Source organism: Simochromis diagramma, unplaced genomic scaffold, assembly GCF_900408965.1.
Source record: "Simochromis diagramma unplaced genomic scaffold, fSimDia1.1 OVJJ01000646.1, whole genome shotgun sequence".
Lineage (NCBI taxonomy): Eukaryota > Metazoa > Chordata > Actinopteri > Cichliformes > Cichlidae > Simochromis > Simochromis diagramma.
The window spans coordinates 5,905,890-5,930,819 of NW_024387279.1; the positions used below are offsets into that span (position 1 = coordinate 5,905,890).

General features: G+C 41.9%; 5 protein-coding genes across 5 annotated transcripts; 3 read left to right on the plus strand and 2 right to left on the minus strand.

The window, feature by feature from the left end:
* Nucleotides 1–370: 370 nt before the first annotated feature.
* LOC120715859 (N-acylethanolamine-hydrolyzing acid amidase-like) lies at nt 371–6,311 on the minus strand. The gene is made up of 11 exons (XM_040003094.1): nt 6,091–6,311; nt 3,116–3,280; nt 2,886–3,009; nt 2,693–2,783; nt 2,528–2,613; nt 2,270–2,442; nt 2,114–2,176; nt 1,967–2,033; nt 1,846–1,874; nt 718–787; nt 371–610 (listed from the first exon to the last, which is right to left on the minus strand). The coding sequence occupies exons 1-11, from the start codon at nt 6,267–6,269 to the stop codon at nt 590–592; spliced, it is 1,068 nt and encodes a 355-aa protein (XP_039859028.1). The 5' UTR covers nt 6,270–6,311; the 3' UTR covers nt 371–589.
* Nucleotides 6,312–10,136: 3,825 nt separating this feature from the next.
* cxxc1b (CXXC finger protein 1b) lies at nt 10,137–11,907 on the minus strand. The gene is made up of 4 exons (XM_040003096.1): nt 11,718–11,907; nt 11,338–11,503; nt 11,229–11,258; nt 10,137–10,194 (listed from the first exon to the last, which is right to left on the minus strand). The coding sequence occupies exons 1-4, from the start codon at nt 11,780–11,782 to the stop codon at nt 10,183–10,185; spliced, it is 273 nt and encodes a 90-aa protein (XP_039859030.1). The 5' UTR covers nt 11,783–11,907; the 3' UTR covers nt 10,137–10,182.
* A 14-nt stretch (nt 11,908–11,921) lies between these two features.
* LOC120715858 (protein FAM184B-like) lies at nt 11,922–13,801 on the plus strand. Its single transcript, XM_040003093.1, has one exon. The coding sequence runs from the start codon at nt 12,126–12,128 to the stop codon at nt 13,602–13,604; it is 1,479 nt and encodes a 492-aa protein (XP_039859027.1). The 5' UTR covers nt 11,922–12,125; the 3' UTR covers nt 13,605–13,801.
* Nucleotides 13,802–15,923: 2,122 nt separating this feature from the next.
* LOC120715868 (trichohyalin-like) lies at nt 15,924–18,035 on the plus strand. Its single transcript, XM_040003103.1, has one exon. It carries the CDS (start codon nt 16,359–16,361, stop codon nt 17,835–17,837), a length of 1,479 nt encoding a protein of 492 aa, XP_039859037.1. The 5' UTR covers nt 15,924–16,358; the 3' UTR covers nt 17,838–18,035.
* A 4,072-nt stretch (nt 18,036–22,107) lies between these two features.
* si:dkey-245f22.3 (uncharacterized protein LOC492819 homolog) lies at nt 22,108–24,892 on the plus strand. The gene is made up of 4 exons (XM_040002950.1): nt 22,108–22,401; nt 22,480–22,584; nt 22,667–22,900; nt 24,618–24,892. Exons 1-4 carry the CDS (start codon nt 22,266–22,268, stop codon nt 24,890–24,892), a joined length of 750 nt encoding a protein of 249 aa, XP_039858884.1. The 5' UTR covers nt 22,108–22,265.
* The last annotated feature ends 38 nt before the right edge of the window (nt 24,893–24,930 follow it).

The following is a 24,930-nucleotide window of genomic DNA, read 5'->3' on the forward strand; positions in this document are numbered from 1 at the left end:
TGTGCAATTCAAAGTGCGCCCTGCAGGTACATTTTACACATTATGCGGTGATAGATCAGCACAAAAAACAAGACTAGAAAAGCATTTCTCTTCACCTTCCATTCTTTGATCTGGTTATAAGACCAAACGTTCTGGACACCAATAAACTGATAGCTAAAACTGTACACCGCCACCTTCTGAATAGACACATTAGAAACACAAACTAATAGGGTTTGAGTGTGCGTGCATGGTTTTCATATAAATAACAAACAACATGCAAACAACATGAGCGCACTGCATCGCATGATCTGTTGCACTTGGCAGTTAACGACGTGAAACCGGCAGGGCGTCCTTCTCGTCTTGCTTATAAAGTGAGGACAATAAAAACAGATTAAAATAAAGCCACGTTTTATTGGAAGATAAGGTGCATAAAATGGCAAAAACAATCACAGCAAATGTTATTTTATTAAAGGCACTAGCACAGTGTCATTGAATATTTCAGGTGCATTCCGTCATCTCATTGATCGCGCAGCCTCCAAGTAGTCGTGAAGATCGCCGCCTGCCGCAAGAAAAAGGAGTCTGCGTCTTTTACTGCTCCACCTCTGTCAGCTCAGTCTGTCTTGTTGCAGTCCTTGAAAAAGATTTGAAGAGACAAGTGAGTAAATGTTATATATTTTTTTTCATTGACATTATCACCGCCTCATTGAGCATAAATGTTTAAGGTGTAAACTGAATTACCTGCAGCCTAAGGAGTGTGATGTACTTCTCAGGGGCTGCTGCGCTCATCACTGTCGTGTAAATAGTAATTCTGGGAGGATATTAAGACAGACGGCGGTCACTATTTAATGCGATTCATTGCGTGAGGTTTTATTTTTTAAAAAGCAGAAAAATAGACATCAAGATATTCATTCAGCTATTGTTTCTCTGTAATCTACTCGCTACACTATACTGTCAAAAGTATTCACTCTTCTGCTTTAACACACATATGAATTTGAGTGACATCCCATTCTTAATCCATAGGGTTTAATGTGATGTCAGTGAAGTCAGACATTGATGTTGGATGAGAAGGCCTGGCTCGCACTCTCCACTCTCATTCAACCCAAAGGTGTCCTATCAGATTTGGTCGGGACTCTGTGCAGGCCAGTTAAGATCTCCCACACAAAACTCGCTCATCCGTGTCTTCATGGACATTGTTTTGTGTGCTGGTGCACAGTCATGTTGTAACAGGAAGGAGCCATCCCCAAACTGTCCCCTCAAAGTTGGGCGTATGGAATCATCCAAAATCTCTTGGTATGTTGGAGCATGAAGAGTTCCTTTCACTGGAAGTAAAGAGTTGAGCCCAACTTCTAAACAACGATCCCACAATCCCAACAGTGCATGGCCTATCACTTCATGGCTGAGCTGCCGTCGTTCCCAATCATTTACACACTGTTAATAATACCACTAACAGTTGACTGTGGAATTTTGAATTCTGAGGAAATTTCACGTCTGGACTTGTTGCACAGCTGGCATCCTATCACAATACCACACTGGGATTCACTGAGCTCCTGAGAGGGAGCCATTCTTTCACAAATGTTTGTAGAAGCGGCCTCCATGTCTAGGTGTTTGATTTTATACACCTGTGGCCATGGACGTGATTGGAACACCTGAACTCAATCATTTGGATGGGTGATCGAATTCGTTTGGCAATACAGTGTATGTGCTACATGTCAACGAAGGGCCCACTGACATAACTGCTGAAGTGGGAAAAGGGGAAGTAAAAGTGATGAACACACTAAGTGAACTATCCCATCTAAGCAACACCAGCATTTATAGAGTTGCTGGAGGACAAATAAGAGCATCAAACAGGAATAACGTCCTTCTTACCCATTACACACTGGATTCAGGGACAAAACCTGGAGGAAGAGACAGAGTTATAAGCCCATACATCGTCTCCGATTACCAGAAGTGTGACTTCGTGAACCAAGGTTGAGGTTAATTGACTTACCTGATAGAGTGTATTCATATTGATGTGCGCCTGGCCAGTAGCATTTAGAGCTTTGTTAGCCGCTTCTCTAAGAAATGAGCACACAGCAGCGGTGTAATAACAGCAGCAGCAACACAGCAAGCGTGCTCATCATGAGACATGACTCACCTCCGATGATCTTTAGCAGGAGGAGGAAGCCAGTGGTCAAAGTTTGTCTCCACTCTGAACCATCTGAAAGCAATCCCCAAAACACACATTGAAATGCTTACTGAGCGATACAATCATTTTCCATCCTCCTCCTCAGATCTTTTTTTTTTCACCTACCCTCCCTTCGCAGTTTCCAGAGGCCAGATATCAGCAGGGCCCTCTCGATCTCTGGTGATCACGACCCCTTCCCCGGCCCGCACCCCGCCGACTATGTAATACACCCCAGTGATGATGGGGACTTTTGAAAGACGCATGACTGCATCCTGAAAGTCCTCTGCTTCCTCCAGTGTCTGTCAGGCCACACAAAGAATACTTTCACTTCCGCATATTGTCAACTTTTTCTTTTTTCTTTTTCCCTACACTAACTTTTCTCACCTCCCTCACCAGCCAACTAACGGGGGATCTCTTATACAGGAAAGCAGAGACGATGTTCTTCCACCAGTTATACCAGTGTTCAGTTCCTTAGGAAAAAAAAAACAAGCTTGGAAACAAGAAGAAAAATGAAGATGCTACCTTTTCCACAGCCATGTGTGGTCTTACCTCGCTGGTCACCTGAGACAGTAAACTTGTTAGGGCTTTGTCCCGTCCATAGCCCGACATAGCCCGCAAACGAAGTTCCACGGTATACCTCCTGAAATGGTGTGTCAATAAAACACAAACTAGATTTAATGTCTGAAAAATTCAAGTTGCTACGTAATTACTTTAGCTGTGCACCTGCTAATGCATGATGTACCTTTCCATTTTTGAGGAAGACTGCGTTAAAAGTCAGATTCTTCAGAACAGGATGCGGGTAATCGAGGTTCCTGCCGTGGTACACGTGCCCCTTTGTGTCCTGAGCCACGATGCTTGTGCAGAATCTGGAAGTGGATGAAGTTGTTTAGTGTGCATGAGAGGATTGAACTTTTGTTTGGCACTGTGGGGCTTCACTACAAATGTCTAGGTGGATTTAAAAATCACACATACGCAGATACTTCATAGGCAAAGTTGAGCAGGATGACGTCGGACAGCGTTCCTCCCAAGTGTGAGGCCAGGCCGCGGATCTCCCCCGCATATGGCTGAGGAACGTACTTTTCCAGGGCCATCACAATAGGTTTGACTGCATGATGCAACCATTTTGGAATCGTGGAACTGGAGCAAAGAAAGCAAATTTAGCATGTTGGTCTGCAATCCCTGTCAGCAGAGATGTAGTGGAAGATAAACATGACAACACAGCAAAGGCAGAAATAAGATAAAGCAATGAGAGAGGAGGTTAAGTTTAATCTGTGCTGTGAGGGTTTCAGTGAGTTGTCCTTTGCAACTACTCAAACAATGGATGGGGAAAAAGCAACAAAAACACAATAAAAAAAACACTGTACATAAAATAATCCTTTGTGAGGCTCAATGCTCTTTGTGTTTTGGTGTCTCAAAGCAACATAGTGTGAGTTTGATGGTGTCAATCTCTGAAGATACTCTGCTTTTCTGCTGTAGAGCTAGTTGTGTGTAGTGCCTGCAATGCTTCCCCTGGACTGACTGCCTTGGCGTTTTTCAGGCAGCCTGTGTTTAAGTGGCTAACAGTGGTTCCCTACATACATGCACTACAGTGCATTGCTTAGCTTAGGCACTGCTCGCATCAGTATCTTCACACAGCTAACCCACTTTCTAATACACCGACTACATGTAGCTTAAAGTGGTGTGGCGTAAGGAAATCAAAAGCCATTATGATTACATTTTGTCCGTCCTCCCCTTCAAGTTAATTTTCTCATACGCCTGTGGAACGCAGGGCTGCTGCTATTTTTAGATCACAGGCGAATGAAGGAGACACGAGTCCGATAAAGTCAATAAAGTCAACGAATCAATAAAGTTTTTGATTTTCACTGGAAACCGTTATATGTTAGAGCTAAGTATTAAGAATCCAACCCCCCCAAAAACAGGTAGTAAGCAGACTACAAAATTCAATTTTACAGTTTACTCTATTAAAGTCTGTATTATGTATGAAAATCACGATTAAGTTAAAATGCCCAAATGCTGGGGTACACTTGGGTACAGTGGTCCTAAGGGGTCAAACATACTGTAAATTAAAGAAACACCAGGCAACAGAAAAATGCTGCAAAAGCAAAAAAAACACAGTGAAAGCTGAATAAAACGCAATAGAGGTTTATGGAGACAAAACAGAACACAACAAAAGTGAAATAAATACAACAGAAGAAAACAAACGCACAAAAAGTTATGTTTTTTTGTGAACTTTTCTTTTTGTATTCATTTATTTTTGTGAGCTTTTGAGACATTTTTGTGTCTTATTCAACTTCCACTGTGTTTTGTTCTTCTACAGCCTTTTTCTATTTGCTGGTGTTTTCTTAAGCTGCAGTACATTTGATCTCTCTGGGCCACTGTAGATAATAGCTGATAATAGAGTCCACAAAGGACACAACAAAATGTTTTCAAAACCAGAGGGCTGACCGGGGCTGATAAACACAAGCTGAAGGAGACACGGGCGAAAGTAACAACCACAACTGGACAAACGGGAAATAACACCGAAACATGGCTCAAGAGAAAGCCAAAGTCAAAGCAGAACAGGAAACAGCCCACAAAACGAGAGGGTTCACACTGAACATGTTAATATATCACTAACAGAAAGATCAGACAGAAGGAGGAACAAAAAAACGTGACAGAAACCAAAACTTAAATAAGACATAAAGCAAAACACACACCCAGGAAGATAGTAATGTCACCAGAAAAGAGCAGGAAAATTCTAATCTTCTTACATTACCAAGAATCTGACTTAAACATTAACTAGACCTCTAAATGCAACAAGAACCAAAATCCAAATGAACAGAATGATGATGAAAACAAAACAGAAACCAAAAAACTCCTGACAACTATCAAAAGCTAAGAGCACTAAAGCAGCAGTGAAACCAAAAAGAATCAACACAAATCCAAAAACATTCAAAGGACCATGATACTAAAATTGAAAAGCAGTTTCTAGTTTAACTGGATTCTTGCTGCTCGAATTTCCAAACTTGTCAAACTATCAGGAAAACAGAGGTGCTGCAGGCGCTGACAGTTGATGGATGACAAGTATACTAGCAGATCTTTACTTGTAAGTGTGAACGTGTTTGTGAGAGCAATCACAGCCTTGAAGACACCTCAAGTAAAAGGGACTCCCACTTCCCCCCTTTGAATAAAACTGCCTTTCACAACATCCAGTCATAAATTTACAGGTGTGTACTCGCCAGATAAAGTAATAAAACAGTAACAACTAGCTGCTCTGCCCTTTTACTCTGGTAACACTCTATAACATCAGTGTTACCGGCCACCCAGTCATTCATGTTAAACAGATCCCAGGTTTAATTAAGACATAATGTGGCAACTTTTAATACTGACATGCATTCTTAACATTTCACAGAATTTAAACGTTGGTAAAACCGCGTGTAGAAACCCAGTTTTTCTTGTAAGCCTTGTGTCTGGTTCTCCTGCCAATGAGGTTGATGTCAGTTAAAACAATAACTGCTTGGAGGCATAGGCAGTTATTGTTTTGACTGCCTATGCCTCCCGTGTGAATCACACGGCAACCACTTTTTGATTGCACAACCTAAATAAAAAAAATAGTACTGTCGCAAACAAAAGGTCAAGAAAAACTTCAGAAAATCTGCCAGGAGGACCTCATGAGAGCGACCCCTGCTTTCTTCCGGTAGCAATATTATGTGAAGATCGCTTTTAAATCGCATCGTTACATAAGATCAAGCAAACAATGATGTAGAATTACCGAGTACTTTAAACATGTTAATCGCTTTGAGCAACCTAACGCAATACGTCACCAACCACATTTAAGACCACGGATTTTGTAATCTGCGCTGAAACAGAGGCATGTTTGAAGTAACCCTTCAAACCCCCCGAAACCCACTTCGAAGATAAAGTTCGCAAGTGGCACTTTTTTGTTGCATACTTTCTGGCAAACTTACTCAATGACCTCTACAGCAGCTTTATTCACGTAGTCTATGTCGAAGACTTTCGCAAGAGGCATCCATCGCACTGCTGGATCTTCATCCAGACTGATGTTCACCGTGGGTGGAGCAAACTGTGCCCGGCACGACACTGCGAGTCCGAGCAGCAGCAGCAGCAGCAGTGTTGTCCGCTCCATCTTTCGATCGTCTGCACCGGAGACAGCCGACTCCTCTGCCTCTGGCGGGCAACGATAACGACGACATTTCCGCTTCAAGCTTTTCACAATAAAAGGAAGAAACGGCGAACTTACTCATGCAAACTGAGCAGCGCTTCCGCAAATCGAAGGCGTTGAACTTGATCACAATATTGGAACATCAATGGACAACTAGCATACATTAAGTACTGCTCCTTCTCCTCCAACTACTTCTACTACTAATAATAATAATGTTCTCTCATCCGCAGTTACCATTCTTCCCAGCTAGAAACAGGAAGACAGTAAAAGAAAACCCGGTGGTGATTTGGTTGATTTTCAGTAAGCTGACCTCTGACCTTGACGTGGATGTCAGCAGGATTCAAACTCCATCTATGGTATCATTTTGTGAATCCTAAGTGATCCCCTTCTGGAGTAATCACATTCACAAGATCTTCAGAAAATTTGACCTCTGCCCTGACCTTAATGTCAAGGTCACTGAGATTCCAGCTTGTCCCAGATTTTGAGTGGATAAACCAATTTAAACTCCTACATAGCCATTTCATTCAGCAGTAAATGTCATCTATATATAGTCTCATAAGCAAAAAAAAGGAACAGAAACACTCCTTTTAGCTTTTTGTGTATTTCGAAACTCTGTTGTTGTTTTTTGGAGACCCGGGCCCTATTTCAGGAAGCCGGTTTAGAAAACTCAGAGTGAAAAACGATACTCAGGGTTGAGTAACCCCGAACTGTCCAACTCGGAATATTCGGTTTCAGAAAGGCTGATAATAATTAGTTCAATCAACGCGGAGTTGCTTTAACCCCAAGTTAAGCGCGCGCACGAGGATACATAAAGCCCTGATTAGTGGAGCACAGATTAAGCGAGTCACCATGGAGACGGAGGGAAAGAAGGCGCGGTCAATGTATTTTACAGCGCTTGAGGCCGAAATTCTGATGGCAGCATATGCCGATAACATGCAAATTCCGCGGAAAAAAAGTAACACAGCCTCAGCTGCAAAAGAAAGGGAGCATGCATGGCAAAACAAAGCCGACAGAGTCAATGCGTGAGTGTTAATTTAAACATTGATCTAGGGATTTCCACCCATTTAACACGTTATTTTATTATATTTTATTTTTTATTTTACACATTTTATTTTGTGACGTGATGTGATGTGAGCGCAGGTGCAACCCAACAGGCCCCAAACGTTCCTGGCAGCAAGTAAAAATGAAATATAAAAATATAGTCCAAACAGGTAAGGTGTAATTGTATTATGAGCCATAGTGCTTGGTCTGTTTGTCCGATGTCAATCAATTGCAGTTAGAGGCTACATTAATTTTCTTTCTGTAAGCACTTATTGAAATTATCTGAGCACATTACAAGTACATATTTGCTTACTCTGTGTGCTCAAATGTGACCCGTTATAGCCAACAGAAAAAAAGCGGAGGCCCGAAAAACAGGTGGGGGTCCTCCACCACCACCACTCACAGAGGCTGAGCACTTGGCTTCCACATTTGTGATAATGTTGGCAGCATCACATATGATCTTCACAGTGCAGAGAACGCAAATTAGCATCCATTACTATAATGAAATAATTTGTTAGTTTGAAATGCTACAGGGAACTATGTACCTGTACATTAATGCTGTGGAAAGACTTCCTGTTCACATAGTCTCCTTCATTTATTGAAGGAGCAATGATTGGAATGTGAGTGCCATCTATACAGCCAATCACGCCTGGGAACCCTGAAAATAAATGTAAAATTTAAGTAGTAGTTCAAGTATCACCACATCATGGATTACGTTTTGTTCATCCTGATACCTGCAATTTTGTGGCATCCCTCTTTGATAAATCTTGTGGGTCTATGACCGGGGAACACCACAAACGAGTACAGGAGACGTTTCAGTGCAACTGTAACATTCCTGACTGCCCGACAGACGGTAGCCTTGGAAACGTGCTCAGCGTCACCAATATTATACAGAAAGCTCCCGTTTGCAAAAAACCGAAGTGCAATACAAATAATATGTACAGAACTGAGAGAATGTCCGCGATGTGTCACATGAGTAATATTAGGCCTGAGGATGTTATTCAAATAAATTATAGATTGTGCTGAAAAACGGTAACGTTCACACAGGAAATCATCAGGAAATGATAAAATGTCCGAACGCGCTCTAATCACTCTCTCCCGTCAGAGAGCTCTGCGGAGGATTTGGGCTTCAACATCTACTGGCTCTTCAAGGAAGGGGCACGCCATGTCTGACACTTCCTACAGTCAGGTTTCTGACAAAGAGGCGGAGAAAGTCAGGGTTAGTTGAAGTAAACCTGCTAGGGGGCAGGTTAGCTTCACGGAGTGTGTCGTCATAGTAACTCACTCAGAATTAATCTAAACTCGCTTTGTGAAACCGAAAACCCAGAGTTTTCGTTAACTCAGGGTATACTTACTCAGAGTTTGCACTAAACCGGCTTCCTGAAATAGGGCCCCGGGCCCTATTTCAGGAACATCGCGGACATTCTCTCAGTTCTGTACATATTATTTGTATTGTACTTCGGTTTTTTGCAAACGGGAGCTTTCTGTATAATATTGGTGACGCTGAGCACGTTTCCAAGGCTACCGTCTGTCGGGCAGTCAGGAATGTTACAGTTGCACTGAAACGTCTCCTGTACTCGTTTGTGGTGTTCCCCGGTCATAGACCCACAAGATTTATCAAAGAGGGATGCCACAAAATTGCAGGTATCAGGATGAACAAAACTTAATTCATAATGTGGTGATACTTGAACTACTACTTAAATTTTACATTTATTTTCAGGGTTCCCAGGCGTGATTGGCTGTATAGATGGCACTCACATTCCAATCATTGCTCCTTCAGTAAATGAAGGAGACTATGTGAACAGGAAGTCTTTCCACAGCATTAATGTACAGGTACATAGTTCCCTGTAGCATTTCAAACTAACAAATTATTTCATTATAGTAATGGATGCTAATTTGTGTTCTCTGCACTGTGAAGATCATATGTGATGCTGCCAACATTATCACAAACGTGGAAGCCAACTGCTCAGCCTCTGTGAGTGGTGGTGGTGGAGGACCCCCACCTGTTTTTCGGGCCTCCGCTTTTTTTTCTGTTGGCTATAACGGGTCACATTTGAGCATACAGAGTAAGCAAATATGTACTTGTAATGTGCTCAGATAATTTCAATAAGTGCTTACAGAGGGGAAATGAATGTAGCCTCTAACTGCAATTGATTTACATCGGACAAACAGACCAAACACTATGGCTCATAATACAATTACACCTTACCTGTTTGGACTATATTTTTATATTTCATTTTTACTTGCTGCCAGGAACGTTTGGGGCCTGTTGGGTTGCACCTGCGCTCACATCACATCACAAAATAAAATGTATGAAATAAAAAATAAAATAAAATATAATAAAATAACGTGTTGAATGGGTGGAAATCCCTAGATCAATGTTTGAATTAACACTCACGCATTGACTCTGTCGGCCATGTTTTGCCATGCATGCTCCCTTTCTTTTGCAGCTGAGGCTGTGTTACTTTTTTTCCGCGGAATTTGCATGTTATCGGCATATGCTGCCATCAGAATTTCGGCCTCAAGCGCTGTAAGATACATTGACCGCGCCTTCTTTCCCTCCGTCTCCATGGTGACTCGCTTAATCTGTGCTCCACTAATCAGGGCTTTATGTATCCTCGTGTGCGCGCTTAACTTGGGGTTAAAGCAACTCCGCGTTGACTGAACTAATTGTTATCAGCCTTTCTGAAACGGAATATTCCGAGTTGGACAGTTCGGGGTTACTCAACCCTGAGTATCGTTTTTCACTCTGAGTTTTCTAAACCGGCTTCCTGAAATAGGGCCCTGGCCTCTGAGGTTAAGGTGTACGGCTCCTGGTTGTCAACTGACCAATTTATTATGGCAAAGCCTGTGGTGGACAAAAGATAAGAGGCTGATTATAAAAATGATCCATGCACGCCTTATGACCTACAGCATGTACAGTTGACACAGCTAAATGGCTGTGAAATTGTAAAATTACTTTTGAAATAAAGCTATTCAAAGTCAATTAACTGTGACTATAATAATAGCAATGTTAGCCAGCAAACAAAACGTTAGCACTAATTAAAATAAGCTGCTAGGTGATGTTACTGTTTCAAGTTCTCTCATTGTTTGACATGTAGGGCAGATATTTTGGTGACACTGAGATCAGCCAGACACTAAACAGCAGTGTAATATCAACGCTAGATTAGATGTTTTCTAATCCGATAAAATGACATTATTCCTGTTTATAGAAGATGTTTGTCGTCTGTTTGTTTGACTGACAGGAACAGGAAATAGTGGTTGGAAATTACTGTTGGTGTTACATGAGGGTAAAGAAGGGCTTTAAGCACCTGGGTAAAAACTGGACCCATGATGAAACACTACAACAAGTACAACATATTCTTCAATTTTTAATATGTGACCATACTGTGCAGACTGCTGATGAGTTACACGGTTACATTTCATTAATCATTGTTAAACTAAAGTGGTAAGCAGTTACTTTATCCTTTCACTTAAAATTTCCAGGAAAAACACTACCTTGGCTACGTTTGTGCTTACATTTGATCTATGCTGGGTCACTACTTTTGCACTATAATGCTGCTGCTGACACCTTGGTTCACACTGACAATTAGAAAAAAGCTGATAGGAAAAGAAGGATGGAAAATGCCTGGAATTTAGTTACACTTGCAAATACTGCTTCCTCCAAACTGCAAGCATCAATTGTCAGGCTCAGGAGAGACTCGGAGGCAGACCGTCACTTAAGTTCACAATTTATTTACACACAGACACCAGGTGCGGATATATACAGGTGAGGGGGCACAGGAAGAGGGTCTCCGGGGAACACAGGCACGGGAAGGGGATGGCTATGTACACAATCCTTCACTGGAGCTCAGGTAGCTCGGACTCCGGCTTTTAGCTCACCAAACGGCGGTCCTCAGGCTGGCGAGAAATCTGACACAGGGAGGAAAAACAGGTAAGTTGCGGCACGAAAGAAACTCGGGAAAAAGCTCAGATTGGCGATGACACTGACGAGTGTTACACAATAATCCAGCGAAGAAGCACTCTCAGCAGCCGCCTTAAGAAGTGGATGAGATGATTGTTTGCAGGTGTCCGAGCCAGGGGCTGGAGCCGTCATGACTCCGCCCCGGTAGAGCGCAGTGCGCGGGAGGGGAGAGAGATGCAGCACAACAAAAACACTTGTAGCCATACAGAGTCAGCCGACAAGGCACAGGGTCATGACATCAATAAAATGTTACAGTATTGTTTTCTATATCTGTGCATATATCCTTATTGGTAGTTTTCTCTAAATAGAAGCTCTTCATTTTTTTTAAAAAATCTCTGATAACATTGCTGAAGCTAGCGCCCACCCCTACTGCACGTACTGCAAATAGAAAACTGATATATACTTACATCATGAAGCAGTTGATGTCTGGTTTCCGACAAATACAGTAAAGAGGTGCGTTCTCCCCCTCCATACCAGTGTTCTCAGGCACTGGTACATGGTCAGTGTCAGACACTTCACTGTCCTACAACATACCACATAGGACCACATTAGAAATGACATATTACAGTAGAAAACATTATTGCGACAACACGTTTTTTGGGGAAAATAACAGAGATTGAAACTTTATTGATAATTTGTCCAAGTTGAAAAATGCCCTCCTCCAAAAATATCACGTGACAACCTCATTGCCTTACAGAATTATGACGTCACACACGTAGAATCTTACCACCATTCTTTCCTTTGATCCTTTGACCCTTAAAACCTATAAATAGGGGTGAAGAGCAACGACTTTTAGTCCGTTTCTCGCAGCCTTGATGTGTGCAGCATTGAACCGTTCGCCAGAAAAGCCTTTTGAAATATTTGGATCCTTTGCAGTTGTAACTGTATCCAGACCCAACATGTCTCAAACAAATCCAAAGGGACAAGAAGTTGACCCCTACGCTCTTCCTTGGGATGAGCCACTAGACTCTTCCCTTTCCTCTCTTCCTTGGTGTGACCAAGTGGAACTAGAGGAAAAGCATTTGGAAGAAATGGAGGATGAAGCGCTCAGAAACACAGAGAAGATTAAGTTCTTGATGGAGGAAAATGAGCGAAAGAGCGCTGAACTAAAAAAGTTGTCATACCAGCTTCAAGAAAAGGAAGCTATTATTGAGGAGAAACAACAAGATCTCCATGACATGGACAAAAAGAACCAGGAGCTCCAAGGAAAGCTTGATGAAGCCCTGCAACAAAATAAAAAACTTGTCCAAGAGAAGAAACAAGATGGCATGAAGAAGAGAGGGCTGCACAGCAATCTCCAAGAAATGGAGCTAATGTACAGTGTAGACAAAAAAAGGCTTGATCGCACACTGCAAGAAAATGAAAAGCTTCTCAAAGAGAAAAGGCAAAAGGAGTTAAAAGAGAAAGAAATGCATTACAAGCTTCAGAGCATCAAGCAACACATTGAAAGCTTGCAAGGAAAGCTTGATCAAGCTCTGCGACAAAATAGAAAACTCCTCCAAGAGAAGATGCAAGACGGCACGAAGAAGAGAGGGCTGCACTCCAAGCTCCGAGACATGGAGCTAATGTACAGTGTAGACAAAAAAAGGCTTGATCGCACAGAGCAAGCAAATGAGAAGCTTCTCCAAGAAAAAAGGCAACAAGAAATCAAACAAAAAGAAATGGATTCCAATCTTCAGAGCATCAAGCAACAAAATGAAAGCTTGCAAGGAAAGCTTGATGAAGCTCTGCGACAGAATAAAGAAACCCTTCAAGAGAAAGAGCAGCTGGACAGAAAGCAGGGAGACATGGAGTGCCAACTCCAGCTCATGGAGGGAAACGACAGGATGCTGCAGGTAAAGTTCGATGAGACACTGCACAAATATCAAGACCTGCTTCAAGAGAGAGAACAGCTGGTCAGTAAGCAGAGAGAAGAAAAACTTCTTCTCCAGGAGTTTGAGAAGAAAAACCAAAACCTGCAAGAACTTTACAACAAAATGAAGTTCAAAGCATCTGAGCTGGAAGGTGAAAATGAAAAACTCCAAAAACAGGAGGCAACATCTAAAGTGCTGAAAGAAAGGTTGGAAGAAAAACAAGCTGAAATAGAAGAAGTGGAGAAAAAATGCAACAAGCTGCAGAAGCAAAACACCGAAACAATCGAGGAGCTGAAAATCCTCATCCTCGAGAAAAAGGTGCTCGTGGAAGAGCAGCTGAAGAAAAAGAAAAAACGCTTCTGCTTCTTCTGGAGGAAGAACACTCCTTCTTTCACTACTGCCAATGTCACCTCTTCCTCCCCCACCTCTGTTCCAGCTTAATTCCCCCCCCCCCTTAACTACCAACACCTCTCCCATCTCCCTCCCCTCTTTTCACAGTCACCCCCCAACCAGTCCCGACAGTTGACTGCCCCCTCTAGAGCCTGGTTCTGTCATAGGTTTCTTCCTTTAAAGGGAGTTTTTCCTATCCACTGTCGCCTAGTGCTTGCTCAGAGGGGATTGTTGGGGTTTTCTCTCCTCTCTCCCTTTACTTTCCATCCCACCCACCCCCACCTTTTCTTTTTTCTTAATAATTGAACAATAAAAACAATTGGTCACTAATTAAATGTGTCAAATCAATGTCTTTATTCAAGAATACAAGAAATGGGTAATAGCTGCATGTGTGTTTGTGTGTGTGTACATAATATGCATACTTTACGTGTTGGATCCAAATCCCACAAGGAATTAAATAAAACAAGAAGACAAACAAAAACAAATACTTCTCTCCCTTCCCAGGTCAGGAATCAGGATGAGGAAGAAATGAGGTCAGATCAGTGCAGGTTTTTGCACTACTGACATAAAGTTTCTGCTGATTAAAAAAAGTATGTCGATATTTCTGAAATACATTTGCAAACAAATAACTTTGACAACTTGTGTTTTTTCATAAAAGAAAAAAGAAAAATCAGAGAGCAGAGCTGGTAAAACAGCTTAGCTCCGCAGGTTACAGGAGATCAGATGCCAAATACTTTTCATGACAGTCTTCGTTATTGCATAAATCTCCCCTTTTATCATTGATCAGTAAATCACTGCATATACATTCATCTAACCGTTATAATTTCATGAGTAAAGATTCTCAGATGACTGAATGGCGGTTTTAGTAAATGTTGAACTTTATTGTGATTTCTATTTTTAGAATCAATAGCACACATTTTGATTTCGTTTTGCAAGCTGCTGATTTCACACAGATCCACTGCCCAAACGTGCCTTTGAGTTTTTCATCATTTAACAAGAATAGGCTCAGGCAATCATTGTGGAATTAGGCTTTGGGAAGGTCTGGGGACAGGTATGATGGTGGTGGTTTTAAAGCACTGTGGCACAACAGCTTGACTCTGGGAGATGTTAAAGATGCCCGCTAGGACATCAGTCAGCTGGTCAGCACGGGCTCCGAGCACGCGTCCAGGTATATTGTCTGGTCCAGCAGCTTTGTGTGGGTTGACTTTAGTGAGAGTCCTTCTCACACTGGCCGTGGACAGGGACAGCACTTGGTTGTCTGGCAAGGGGGTGGCCCTCTATAGTCCGTCTTGCGTCCCATTTAAGCAAGTGCGTGTTCACACTGCCCCTGGATGTCCTGGCCTCTGAGGTTAAGGTGTACGGCTCCTGGTTGTCAACTGACCAATTTATCATGGCAAAGCCTGTGGTGGACAAAAGATAAGAGGCTGATTATAAAAATGATCCATGCACGCCTTATGACCTACAGCATGTACAGTTGACACAGCTAAATGGCTGTGAAATTGTAAAATTACTTTTGAAATAAAGCTATTCAAAGTCAATTAACTGTGACTATAATAATAGCAATGTTAGCCAGCAAACAAAACGTTAGCACTAATTAAAATAAGCTGCTAGGTGATGTTACTGTTTCAAGTTCTCTCATTGTTTGACATGTAGGGCAGATATTTTGGTGACACTGAGATCAGCCAGACACTAAACAGCAGTGTAATATCAACGCTAGATTAGATGTTTTCTAATCCGATAAAATGACATTATTCCTGTTTATAGAAGATGTTTGTCGTCTGTTTGTTTGACTGACAGGAACAGGAAATAGTGGTTGGAAATTACTGTTGGTGTTACATGAGGGTAAAGAAGGGCTTTAAGCACCTGGGTAAAAACTGGACCCATGATGAAACACTACAACAAGTACAACATACTCTTCAGTTTTAATATGTGACCATACTGTGCAGACTGCTGATGAGTTACACGGTTACATTTCATTAATCATTGTTAAACTAAGTGGTAAGCAGTTACTTTATCCTTTCACTTAAAATTTCCAGGAAAAACACTACCTTGGCTACTTTTGTGCTTACATTTGATCTATGCTGGGTCACTACTTTTGCACTATAATGCTGCTGCTGACACCTTGGTTCACACTGACAATTAGAAAAAAGCTGGATAGGAAAAGAAGGATGGAAACTGCCTGGAATTTAGTTACACTTGCAAATACTGCTTCCTCCAAACTGCAAGCATCAAAAAATGTTACATAGTATTGTTTTCTATATCTGTGCATATATCCTTATTGGTAGTTTTCTCGAAATAGAAGATCTCATTTTTAAAAAAAAATCTCTGATAACATTGCTGAAGCTAGCGCCCACCCCTACTGCACGTACTGCAAATAGAAAACTGATATATACTTACATCATGAAGCAGTTGATGTCTGGTTTCCGACAAATACAGTAAAGAGGTGCGTTCTCCCCCTCCATACCAGTGTTCTCAGGCACTGGTACATGGTCAGTGTCAGACACTTCACTGTCCTACAACATACCACATAGGACCACATTAGAAATGACATATTACAGTAGAAAACATTATTGCGACAACACGTTTTTTGGGGAAAATAACAGAGATTGAAACTTTATTGATAATTTGTCCAAGTTGAAAAATGCCCTCCTCCAAAAATATCACGTGACAACCTCATTGCCTTACAGAATTATGACGTCACACACGTAGAATCTTACCACCATTCTTTCCTTTGATCCTTTGACCCTTAAAACCTATAAATAGGGGTGAAGAGCAACGACTTTTAGTCCGTTTCTCGCAGCCTTGATGTGTGCAGCATTGAACCGTTCGCCAGAAAAGCCTTTTGAAATATTTGGATCCTTTGCAGTTGTAACTGTATCCAGACCCAACATGTCTCAAACAAATCCAAAGGGACAAGAAGTTGACCCCTACGCTCTTCCTTGGGATGAGCCACTAGACTCTTCCCTTTCCTCTCTTCCTTGGTGTGACCAAGTGGAACTAGAGGAAAAGCATTTGGAAGAAATGGAGGATGAAGCGCTCAGAAACACAGAGAAGATTAAGTTCTTGATGGAGGAAAATGAGCGAAAGAGCGCTGAACTAAAAAAGTTGTCATACCAGCTTCAAGAAAAGGAAGCTATTATTGAGGAGAAACAACAAGATCTCCATGACATGGGCAAAAAGAACCAGGAGCTCCAAGGAAAGCTTGATGAAGCCCTGCAACAAAATAAAAAACTTGTCCAAGAGAAGAAACAAGATGGCATGAAGAAGAGAGGGCTGCACAGCAATCTCCAAGAAATGGAGCTAATGTACAGTGTAGACAAAAAAAGGCTTGATCGCACACTGCAAGAAAATGAAAAGCTTCTCAAAGAGAAAAGGCAAAAGGAGTTAAAAGAGAAAGAAATGCATTCCAAGTTTCAGAGCATCAAGCAACACATTGAAAGCTTGCAAGGAAAGCTTGATCAAGCTCTGCGACAAAATAGAAAACTCCTCCAAGAGAAGATGCAAGACGGCACGAAGAAGAGAGGGCTGCACTCCAAGCTCCGAGACATGGAGCTAATGTACAGTGTAGACAAAAAAAGGCTTGATCGCACAGAGCAAGCAAATGAGAAGCTTCTCCAAGAAAAAAGGCAACAAGAAATCAAACAAAAAGAAATGAATTCCAATCTTCAGAGCATCAAGCAACAAAATGAAAGCTTGCAAGGAAAGCTTGATGAAGCTCTGCGACAGAATAAAGAAATCCTTCAAGAGAAAGAGCAGCTGGACAGAAAGCAGGGAGACATGGAGTGCCAACTCCAGCTCATGGAGGGAAACGACAGGATGCTGCAGGTAAAGTTCGATGAGACACTGCACAAATATCAAGACCTGCTTCAAGAGAGAGAACAGCTGGTCAGTAAGCAGAGAGAAGAAAAACTTCTTCTCCAGGAGTTTGAGAAGAAAAACCAAAACCTGCAAGAACTTTACAACAAAATGAAGTTCAAAGCATCTGAGCTGGAAGGAGAAAATGAAAAACTCCAAAAACAGGAGGCAACATCTAAAGTGCTGAAAGAAAGGTTGGAAGAAAAACAAGCTGAAATAGAAGAAGTGGAGAAAAAATGCAACAAGCTGCAGAAGCAAAACACCGAAACAATCGAGGAGCTGAAAATTCTCATCCTCGAGAAAAAGGTGCTCGTGGAAGAGCAGCTGAAGAAAAAGAAAAAACGCTTCTGCTTCTTCTGGAGGAAGAACACTCCTTCTTTCACTACTGCCAATGTCACCTCTTCCTCCCCCACCTCTGTTCCAGCTTAATTCCCCCCCCCCCCTTAACTACCAACACCTCTCCCATCTCCCTCCCCTCTTTTCACAATCACCCCCCAACCAGTCCCGACAGTTGACTGCCCCCTCTAGAGCCTGGTTCTGTCATAGGTTTCTTCCTTTAAAGGGAGTTTTTCCTATCCACTGTCGCCTAGTGCTTGCTCAGAGGGGATTGTTGGGGTTTTCTCTCCTCTCTCCCTTTACTTTCCATCCCACCCACCCCCACCTTTTCTTTTTTCTTAATAATTGAACAATAAAAACAATTGGTCACTAATTAAATGTGTCAAATCAATGTCTTTATTCAAGAATACAAGAAATGGGTAATAGCTGCATGTGTGTTTGTGTGTGTGTACATAATATGCATACTTTACGTGTTGGATCCAAATCCCACAAGGAATTAAATAAAACAAGAAGACAAACAAAAACAAATATTTCTCTCCCTTCCCAGGTCAGGAATCAGGATGAGGAAGAAATGAGGTCAGATCAGTGCAGGTTTTTGCACTACTGACATAAAGTTTCTGCTGATTAAAAAAAGTATGTCGATATTTCTGAAATACATTTGCAAACAAATAACTTTGACAACTTGTGTTTTTTCATAAAAGAAAAAAGAAAAATCAGAGAGCAGAGCTGGTAAAACAGCTTAGCTCCGCAGGTTACAGGAGATCAGATGCCAAATACTTTTCATGACAGTCTTCGTTATTGCATAAATCTCCCCTTTTATCATTGATCAGTAAATCACTGCATATACATTCATCTAACCGTTATAATTTCATGAGTAAAGATTCTCAGATGACTGAATGGCGGTTTTAGTAAATGTTGAACTTTATTGTGATTTCTATTTTTAGAATCAATAGCACACATTTTGATTTAGTTTTGCAAGCTGCTGATTTCACACAGATCCACTGCCCAAACGTGCCTTTGAGTTTTTCATCATTTAACAAGAATAGGCTCAGGCAATCGTTGTGGAATTAGGCTTAGCATATGTGACAGCACATGGCACAAAATAAAGAAGAGGTTTCAATGTATCTAAATTTTTGTTGACTATAATGAAAATATATACTCTTTAGTATATATTAACCACTGGATGCAAAGTAATATATACAAAGGAAAACTTTCTGAATCACATTTAGTTTTACATTTCAGATCACCATAATAGGATATCCACAATCCACAAATCATTCTATGTTTGAGTAGTTTACAGAACCAGTAGTTACTAACTACTGGTTCTGTAAACTACTAGTTAGCAGCTGCAACTCTGTTGCTTCAATTCAAGCATTGCAAGCATTCCTTTATACACAGCATTTCAGTCAGGTTGAGGTCTGGGCTTCCATGCTGCAGATTTCCTGCTGTACTTGGGGTCATTATCCTTGTGCATGGCCTAATATACGAGAAGTTTTAGCTGTCGGACAAACGGCCTCACATTTGAGTCTAGAAAACTTTGTCATGCAGAGGAGTTTGTCAGCTGCAAGGTGACACTCTCTTATGGCTGCAGAACAAGCTCAAATCATGACCCTTAAACCAGCATGCTTGACAGCTGGTTTGAGCATCCGCTATGTTTTACATACAGGGAGTGCAGAATTTTTAGGCAAGTTGTATTTTTGAGGAATAATTTTATTATTGAACAACAACCATCTTCTCAATGAACCCAAAAAACTCATTAATATCAAAGCTGAATGTTTTTGGAAGTAGTTTTTAGTTTGTTTTTAGTTTTAGCTATTTTAGGGGGATATCTGTGTGTGCAGGTGACTATTACTGTGCATAATTATTAGGCAACTTAACAAAAAACAAATATATACCCATTTCAATTATTTATTTTTACCAGTGAAACCAATATAACATCTCCACATTCACAAATATACATTTCTGACATTCAAAAACAAAACAAAAACAAATCAGCGACCAATATAGCCACCTTTCTTTGCAAGGACACTCAAAAGCCTGCCATCCATGGATTCTGTCAGTGTTTTGATCTGTTCACCATCAACATTGCGTGCAGCAGCAACCACAGCCTCCCAGACACTGTTCAGAGAGGTGTACTGTTTTCCCTCCTTGTAAATCTCACATTTGATGATGGACCACAGGTTCTCAATGGGGTTCAGATCAGGTGAACAAGGAGGCCATGTCATTAGTTTTTCTTCTTTTATACCCTTTCTTGCCAGCCACGCTGTGGAGTACTTGGACGCGTGTGATGGAGCATTGTCCTGCATGAAAATCATGTTTTTCTTGAAGGATGCAGACTTCTTCCTGTACCACTGCTTGAAGAAGGTGTCTTCCAGAAACTGGCAGTAGGACTGGGAGTTGAGCTTGACTCCATCCTCAACCCGAAAAGGCCCCACAAGCTCATCTTTGATGATACCAGCCCAAACCAGTACTCCACCTCCACCTTGCTGGCGTCTGAGTCGGACTGGAGCTCTCTGCCCTTTACCAATCCAGCCACGGGCCCATCCATCTGGCCCATCAAGACTCACTCTCATTTCATCAGTCCATAAAACCTTAGAAAAATCAGTCTTGAGATATTTCTTGGCCCAGTCTTGACGTTTCAGCTTGTGTGTCTTGTTCAGTGGTGGTCGTCTTTCAGCCTTTCTTACCTTGGCCATGTCTCTGAGTATTGCACACCTTGTGCTTTTGGGCACTCCAGTGATGTTGCAGCTCTGAAATATGGCCAAACTGGTGGCAAGTGGCATCTTGGCAGCTGCACGCTTGACTTTTCTCAGTTCATGGGCAGTTATTTTGCGCCTTGGTTTTTCCACACGCTTCTTGCGACCCTGTTGACTATTTTGAATGAAACGCTTGATTGTTCGATGATCACGCTTCAGAAGCTTTGCAATTTTGAGACTGCTGCATCCCTCTCCAAGATATCTCACTATTTTTGACTTTTCTGAGCCTGTCAAGTCCTTCTTTTGACCCATTTTGCCAAAGGAAAGGAAGTTGCCTAATAATTATGCACACCTGATATAGGGTGTTGATGTCATTAGACCACACCCCTTCTCATTACAGAGATGCACATCACCTAATATGCTTAATTGGTAGTAGGCTTTCGAGCCTATACAGCTTGGAGTAAGACAACATGCATGAAGAGGATGATGTGGACAAAATACTCATTTGCCTAATAATTCTGCACTCCCGGTACGTCTGTAGACGGCTCTCCTGACCTCCTATGCATAAGATGATGATGATTTAGACTAAATTTGGAGTCACCACTCCATCAAACCTTTTGCCCCTGACTTTCAGTCCAGTACCTGATTAACTTGGCATACTTCAGCTTCTTTTCCTTGTTTGCATCCCCTAACACAATCCCTGCTAATGATACCATGTCCCAGCAGTCTGTCTTTTCCTATCAAGTGTTAAACTTTGAGTTTTTGTTCTTTCTTTTGAGATATATATGTATTCAGTCATTGGTTGACACACCATTTAGTCACTGATAGGCTGATACAATAATATGGCTTCACGATTTCTTGTTAAGATTTGCTTATTTATAGTAAATGTAGGCACTACAGTAGTATAAAAGTACCACTAATATTAGGTAGGACGTAAAAGGTTATTTACATAAGCAAATATATTACATTTTCGGTGTGTCTCCCCCACTCACCTAACACAAACACACTCACAGAGAGGGAAAGAGAGAGAGATGGAGAGAGACAGAGAGTGAGAGAGATTGTGCACGACGATGGCAGCAGTTACACCTCCACCACTGAGAGATGTGATTAAGGCTGCGTGTTGGATTGTCCTCTACAAAATGCTGTGAAATGTAAGTATGCCTTGTTTCCTATGAAGCTAATAAGGAGAAATAAACTTGACAGACTTTGTAGATGCTGACATATTTCCAAAGCACAGTGTTCAAGTATTTATGGCTTGTGACTAATAATCTTCAAATGTATTAAATATACCAATCTAAATATGTTACTTTTGACACATTGTTTTTTACTTATTCTCGCGTGCCCTTACCTTACCTTGTAGATTGTCTCTGTCATAAATTTCATCAAAAAGCAGAAATGTGGATAAAATGTTCTGTGTGAAAAATGTCAAAGAAGGTAAGCACTACTTCAAGAAATTAATTTTTAATGAGTGCAAACTCAAGATCTCACTTCGTCATATTGCTGTCAGGATATGAGTGTATTAGCTTTCATCTACATTATGAATGTATCTAAAATGGAGATAAATAATAGATTAACTTCCCAAGATGTCCACTCATTACTGACAGCTACAAAACCTCAGCTAGAGACTCTGGCTCTCTGGTAGTGGCACAGAATGATGGCAATGGCTTTTCATTACAGCATTACAAAGTCATCTATTCCAGTTTAAGAGGAGAAATGATCTAAACATAATAATCACCGCTAATCTTTAATTAAATATGTAATTTAAACATTGTTTTCCATATTTTACAAAGACAGAGGCAGATGACATATTCAAGTGATTGCAACGATGGATGACATGCTCAAATCTGCAGATACGACTGAAAAAACGTACAATAGAAATGCTGACAAAGCAGAGCTCCACGATCCACTACCTGCTATCTCAAAGTTGCCCGTTACACGTGATTCCACTGCAGACCTTACAGGTATGCTCACATGAAACAGATAATAATGAAAACACACATGCTTAGTAACCCGATTCCTCCTTGTTTCTGTGCCTCCAGAATCTTTGATTGAAGTCAATAGTTTTTCAGAGCAGATCTCCACTGAGGACACAGAATTATCTTCAGTGGACCTCCCTACGAATGTCTTCCCCCATAGAACAGTAGGTACGGTGACCTGTGAGTTCTTTGTTTGTAATTTTATCCTCTGAAAAAATGTTTTCACAGGAATTTCTTCTGTCTCACACAGAAGCTCCCAAAAAATGCAACATGCAAAATATACCGAAGTCAGATACTGCTCTGGTCACTCCTATCTGCAGTCCACAATCTGTGGAAAAGGAGCAGCCAAAACCTCGCAGCGCTTTGCTGCCGTCCTCTCTGGAGGCCAGCACAGTCCATGAATTGAACCATCCACCCAAACCAAAGGGCAAGAGCCAAAAAAGCCTTAAAACCACTTCTGCTCACACCGACCCAGGCGCAGAGGGTAAGGACAATAAACTTTAGTGAAATCCTATTTCATCTTATTGTTCCCACATACAGTGGGGCAAAAAAGTATTTAGTCAGCCACCGATTGTGCAAGTTCCCCCACCTAAAATGATGACAGAGGTCAGTAATTTGCACCAGAGGTACACTTCAACTGTGAGAGACAGAATGTGAAAAAAAAAAAAAAATCCATGAATCCACATGGTAGGATTTGTAAAGAATTTATTCGTAAATCAGGGTGGAAAATAAGTATTTGGTCAGTAACAAAAATACAACTCAATACTTTGTAACATAACCTTTGTTGGCAATAACAGAGGTCAAACGTTTACTATAGGTCTTTACCAGGTTTGCACACACAGTAGCTGGTATTTTGGCCCATTCCTCCATGCAGATCTTCTTGAGAGCAGTGATGTTTTGGGGCTGTCGCCGAGCAACACGGACTTTCAACTCCCGCCACAGATTTTCTATGGGGTTGAGGTCTGGAGACTGGCTAGGCCACTCCAGGACTTCCAAATGCTTCTTACGGAGCCACTCCTTTGTTGCCCGGGCGGTGTGTTTTGGATCATTGTCATGTTGGAAGACCCAGCCTCGTTTCATCTTCAAAGTTCTCACTGATGGAAGGAGGTTTTGGCTCAAAATCTCACGATACATGGCCCCATTCATTCTGTCCTTAACACGGATCAGTCGTCCTGTCCCCTTGGCAGAAAAACAGCCCCATAGCATGATGTTTCCACCCCCAGGCTTCACAGTAGGTATGGTGTTCTTGGGATGCAACTCAGTATTCTTCTTCCTCCAAACACGACGAGTTGAGTTTATACCAAAAAGTTCTACTTTGGTTTCATCTGACCACATGACATTCTCCCAATCCTCTGCTGTATCGTCCATGTGCTCTCTGGCAAACTTCAGACGGGCCTGGACATGCACTGGCTTCAGCAGCGGAACACGTCTGGCACTGCGGGATTTGATTCCCTGCCGTTGTAGTGTGTTACTGATGGTGACCTTTGTTACTTTGGTCCCAGCTCTCTGCAGGTCATTCACCAGGTCCCCCCGTGTGGTTCTGGGATCTTTGCTCACCGTTCTCATGATCATTTTGACCCCACGGGATGAGATCTTGCGTGGAGCCCCAGATCGAGGGAGATTATCAGTGGTCTTGTATGTCTTCCATTTTCTGATGATTGCTCCCACAGTTGATTTTTTCACACCAAGCTGCTTGCCTATTGTAGATTCACTCTTCCCAGTCTGGTGCAGGTCTACAATACTTTTCCTGGTGTCCTTCGAAAGCTCTTTGGTCTTGGCCATGGCGGAGTTTGGAGTCTGACTGTTTGAGGCTGTGGACAGGTGTCTTTTATACAGATAATGAGTTCAAACAGGTGCCATTCATACAGGTAACGAGTGGGGGACAGAAAAGCTTCTTACAGAAGACGTTACAGGTCTGTGAGAGCCAGAGATTTTCCTTGTTCGAGGTGACCAAATACTTATTTTCCACCCTAATTTACGAATAAATTCTTTACAAATCCTACCATGTGAATTCATGGATTTTTTTTTTTCACATTCTGTCTCTCACAGTTGAAGTGTACCTCTGGTGCAAATTACTGACCTCTGTCATCATTTTAAGTGAGGGAACTTGCACAATCGGTGGCTGACTAAATACTTTTTTGCCCCACTGTATCTGTTTTCTCTCTGCATCTTTCCTCACTAACCCTTCTCTTCTATGCGAGACCTTTGTGCTGCAATCCTCATGGCCTGCCTCTTCTGCCACCCACTGGACTGCATCCTGTCCACGCTGAGGGGGCTTAACGGGTGCGCCTGGTGGCTGTGCTCGTCCTTCTACGACTGCGAGCCTCTCCTGGGGGTGATGCACCACTGCAACCTCTGCAGGTGTCTGGGTGTTTCTCGCTGCTTCCAGAGCGACTGTCTGCTGTGCGACTTGTGCCTCCAGGCTACAGAATGCCTGGACCTCGCTATGGAAATCTCTCAGATGCTTTACCACTGACGCCCGCTGCCAGAAAATAAAGCACATCCACACGCGAA

What these genes read in the sequence shown, in the direction of transcription:
- LOC120715859 (XM_040003094.1), bottom strand. Translation starts at nt 6,269, where the DNA reads ATGGAGCGGACAACACTGCTGCTGCTGCTGCTGCTCGGACTCGCAGTG. An exon ending in TGTCTCAGGTGACCAGCGAG is followed by an intron (nt 2,614 to 2,692) that starts GTAAGACCACAC and finishes TTTTTTCCTAAG; the next exon opens with GAACTGAACACTGGTATAAC. An exon ending in TCACACTCCTTAGGCTGCAG is followed by an intron (nt 611 to 717) that starts GTAATTCAGTTT and finishes ATCTTTTTCAAG; the next exon opens with GACTGCAACAAGACAGACTG.
- cxxc1b (XM_040003096.1), bottom strand. Translation starts at nt 11,782, where the DNA reads ATGGAGGGGGAGAACGCACCTCTTTACTGTATTTGTCGGAAACCAGAC. An exon ending in GACATCAACTGCTTCATGAT is followed by an intron (nt 11,504 to 11,717) that starts GTAAGTATATAT and finishes TATGGCTACAAG; the next exon opens with TGTTTTTGTTGTGCTGCATC. An exon ending in TGGATTATTGTGTAACACTC is followed by an intron (nt 11,259 to 11,337) that starts GTCAGTGTCATC and finishes TCCCTGTGTCAG; the next exon opens with ATTTCTCGCCAGCCTGAGGA.
- LOC120715858 (XM_040003093.1), top strand. Translation starts at nt 12,126, where the DNA reads ATGTGTGCAGCATTGAACCGTTCGCCAGAAAAGCCTTTTGAAATATTT.
- LOC120715868 (XM_040003103.1), top strand. Translation starts at nt 16,359, where the DNA reads ATGTGTGCAGCATTGAACCGTTCGCCAGAAAAGCCTTTTGAAATATTT.
- si:dkey-245f22.3 (XM_040002950.1), top strand. Translation starts at nt 22,266, where the DNA reads ATGGATGACATGCTCAAATCTGCAGATACGACTGAAAAAACGTACAAT. An exon ending in CTTCCCCCATAGAACAGTAG is followed by an intron (nt 22,585 to 22,666) that starts GTACGGTGACCT and finishes TGTCTCACACAG; the next exon opens with AAGCTCCCAAAAAATGCAAC. An exon ending in CACCGACCCAGGCGCAGAGG is followed by an intron (nt 22,901 to 24,617) that starts GTAAGGACAATA and finishes CTTCTATGCGAG; the next exon opens with ACCTTTGTGCTGCAATCCTC.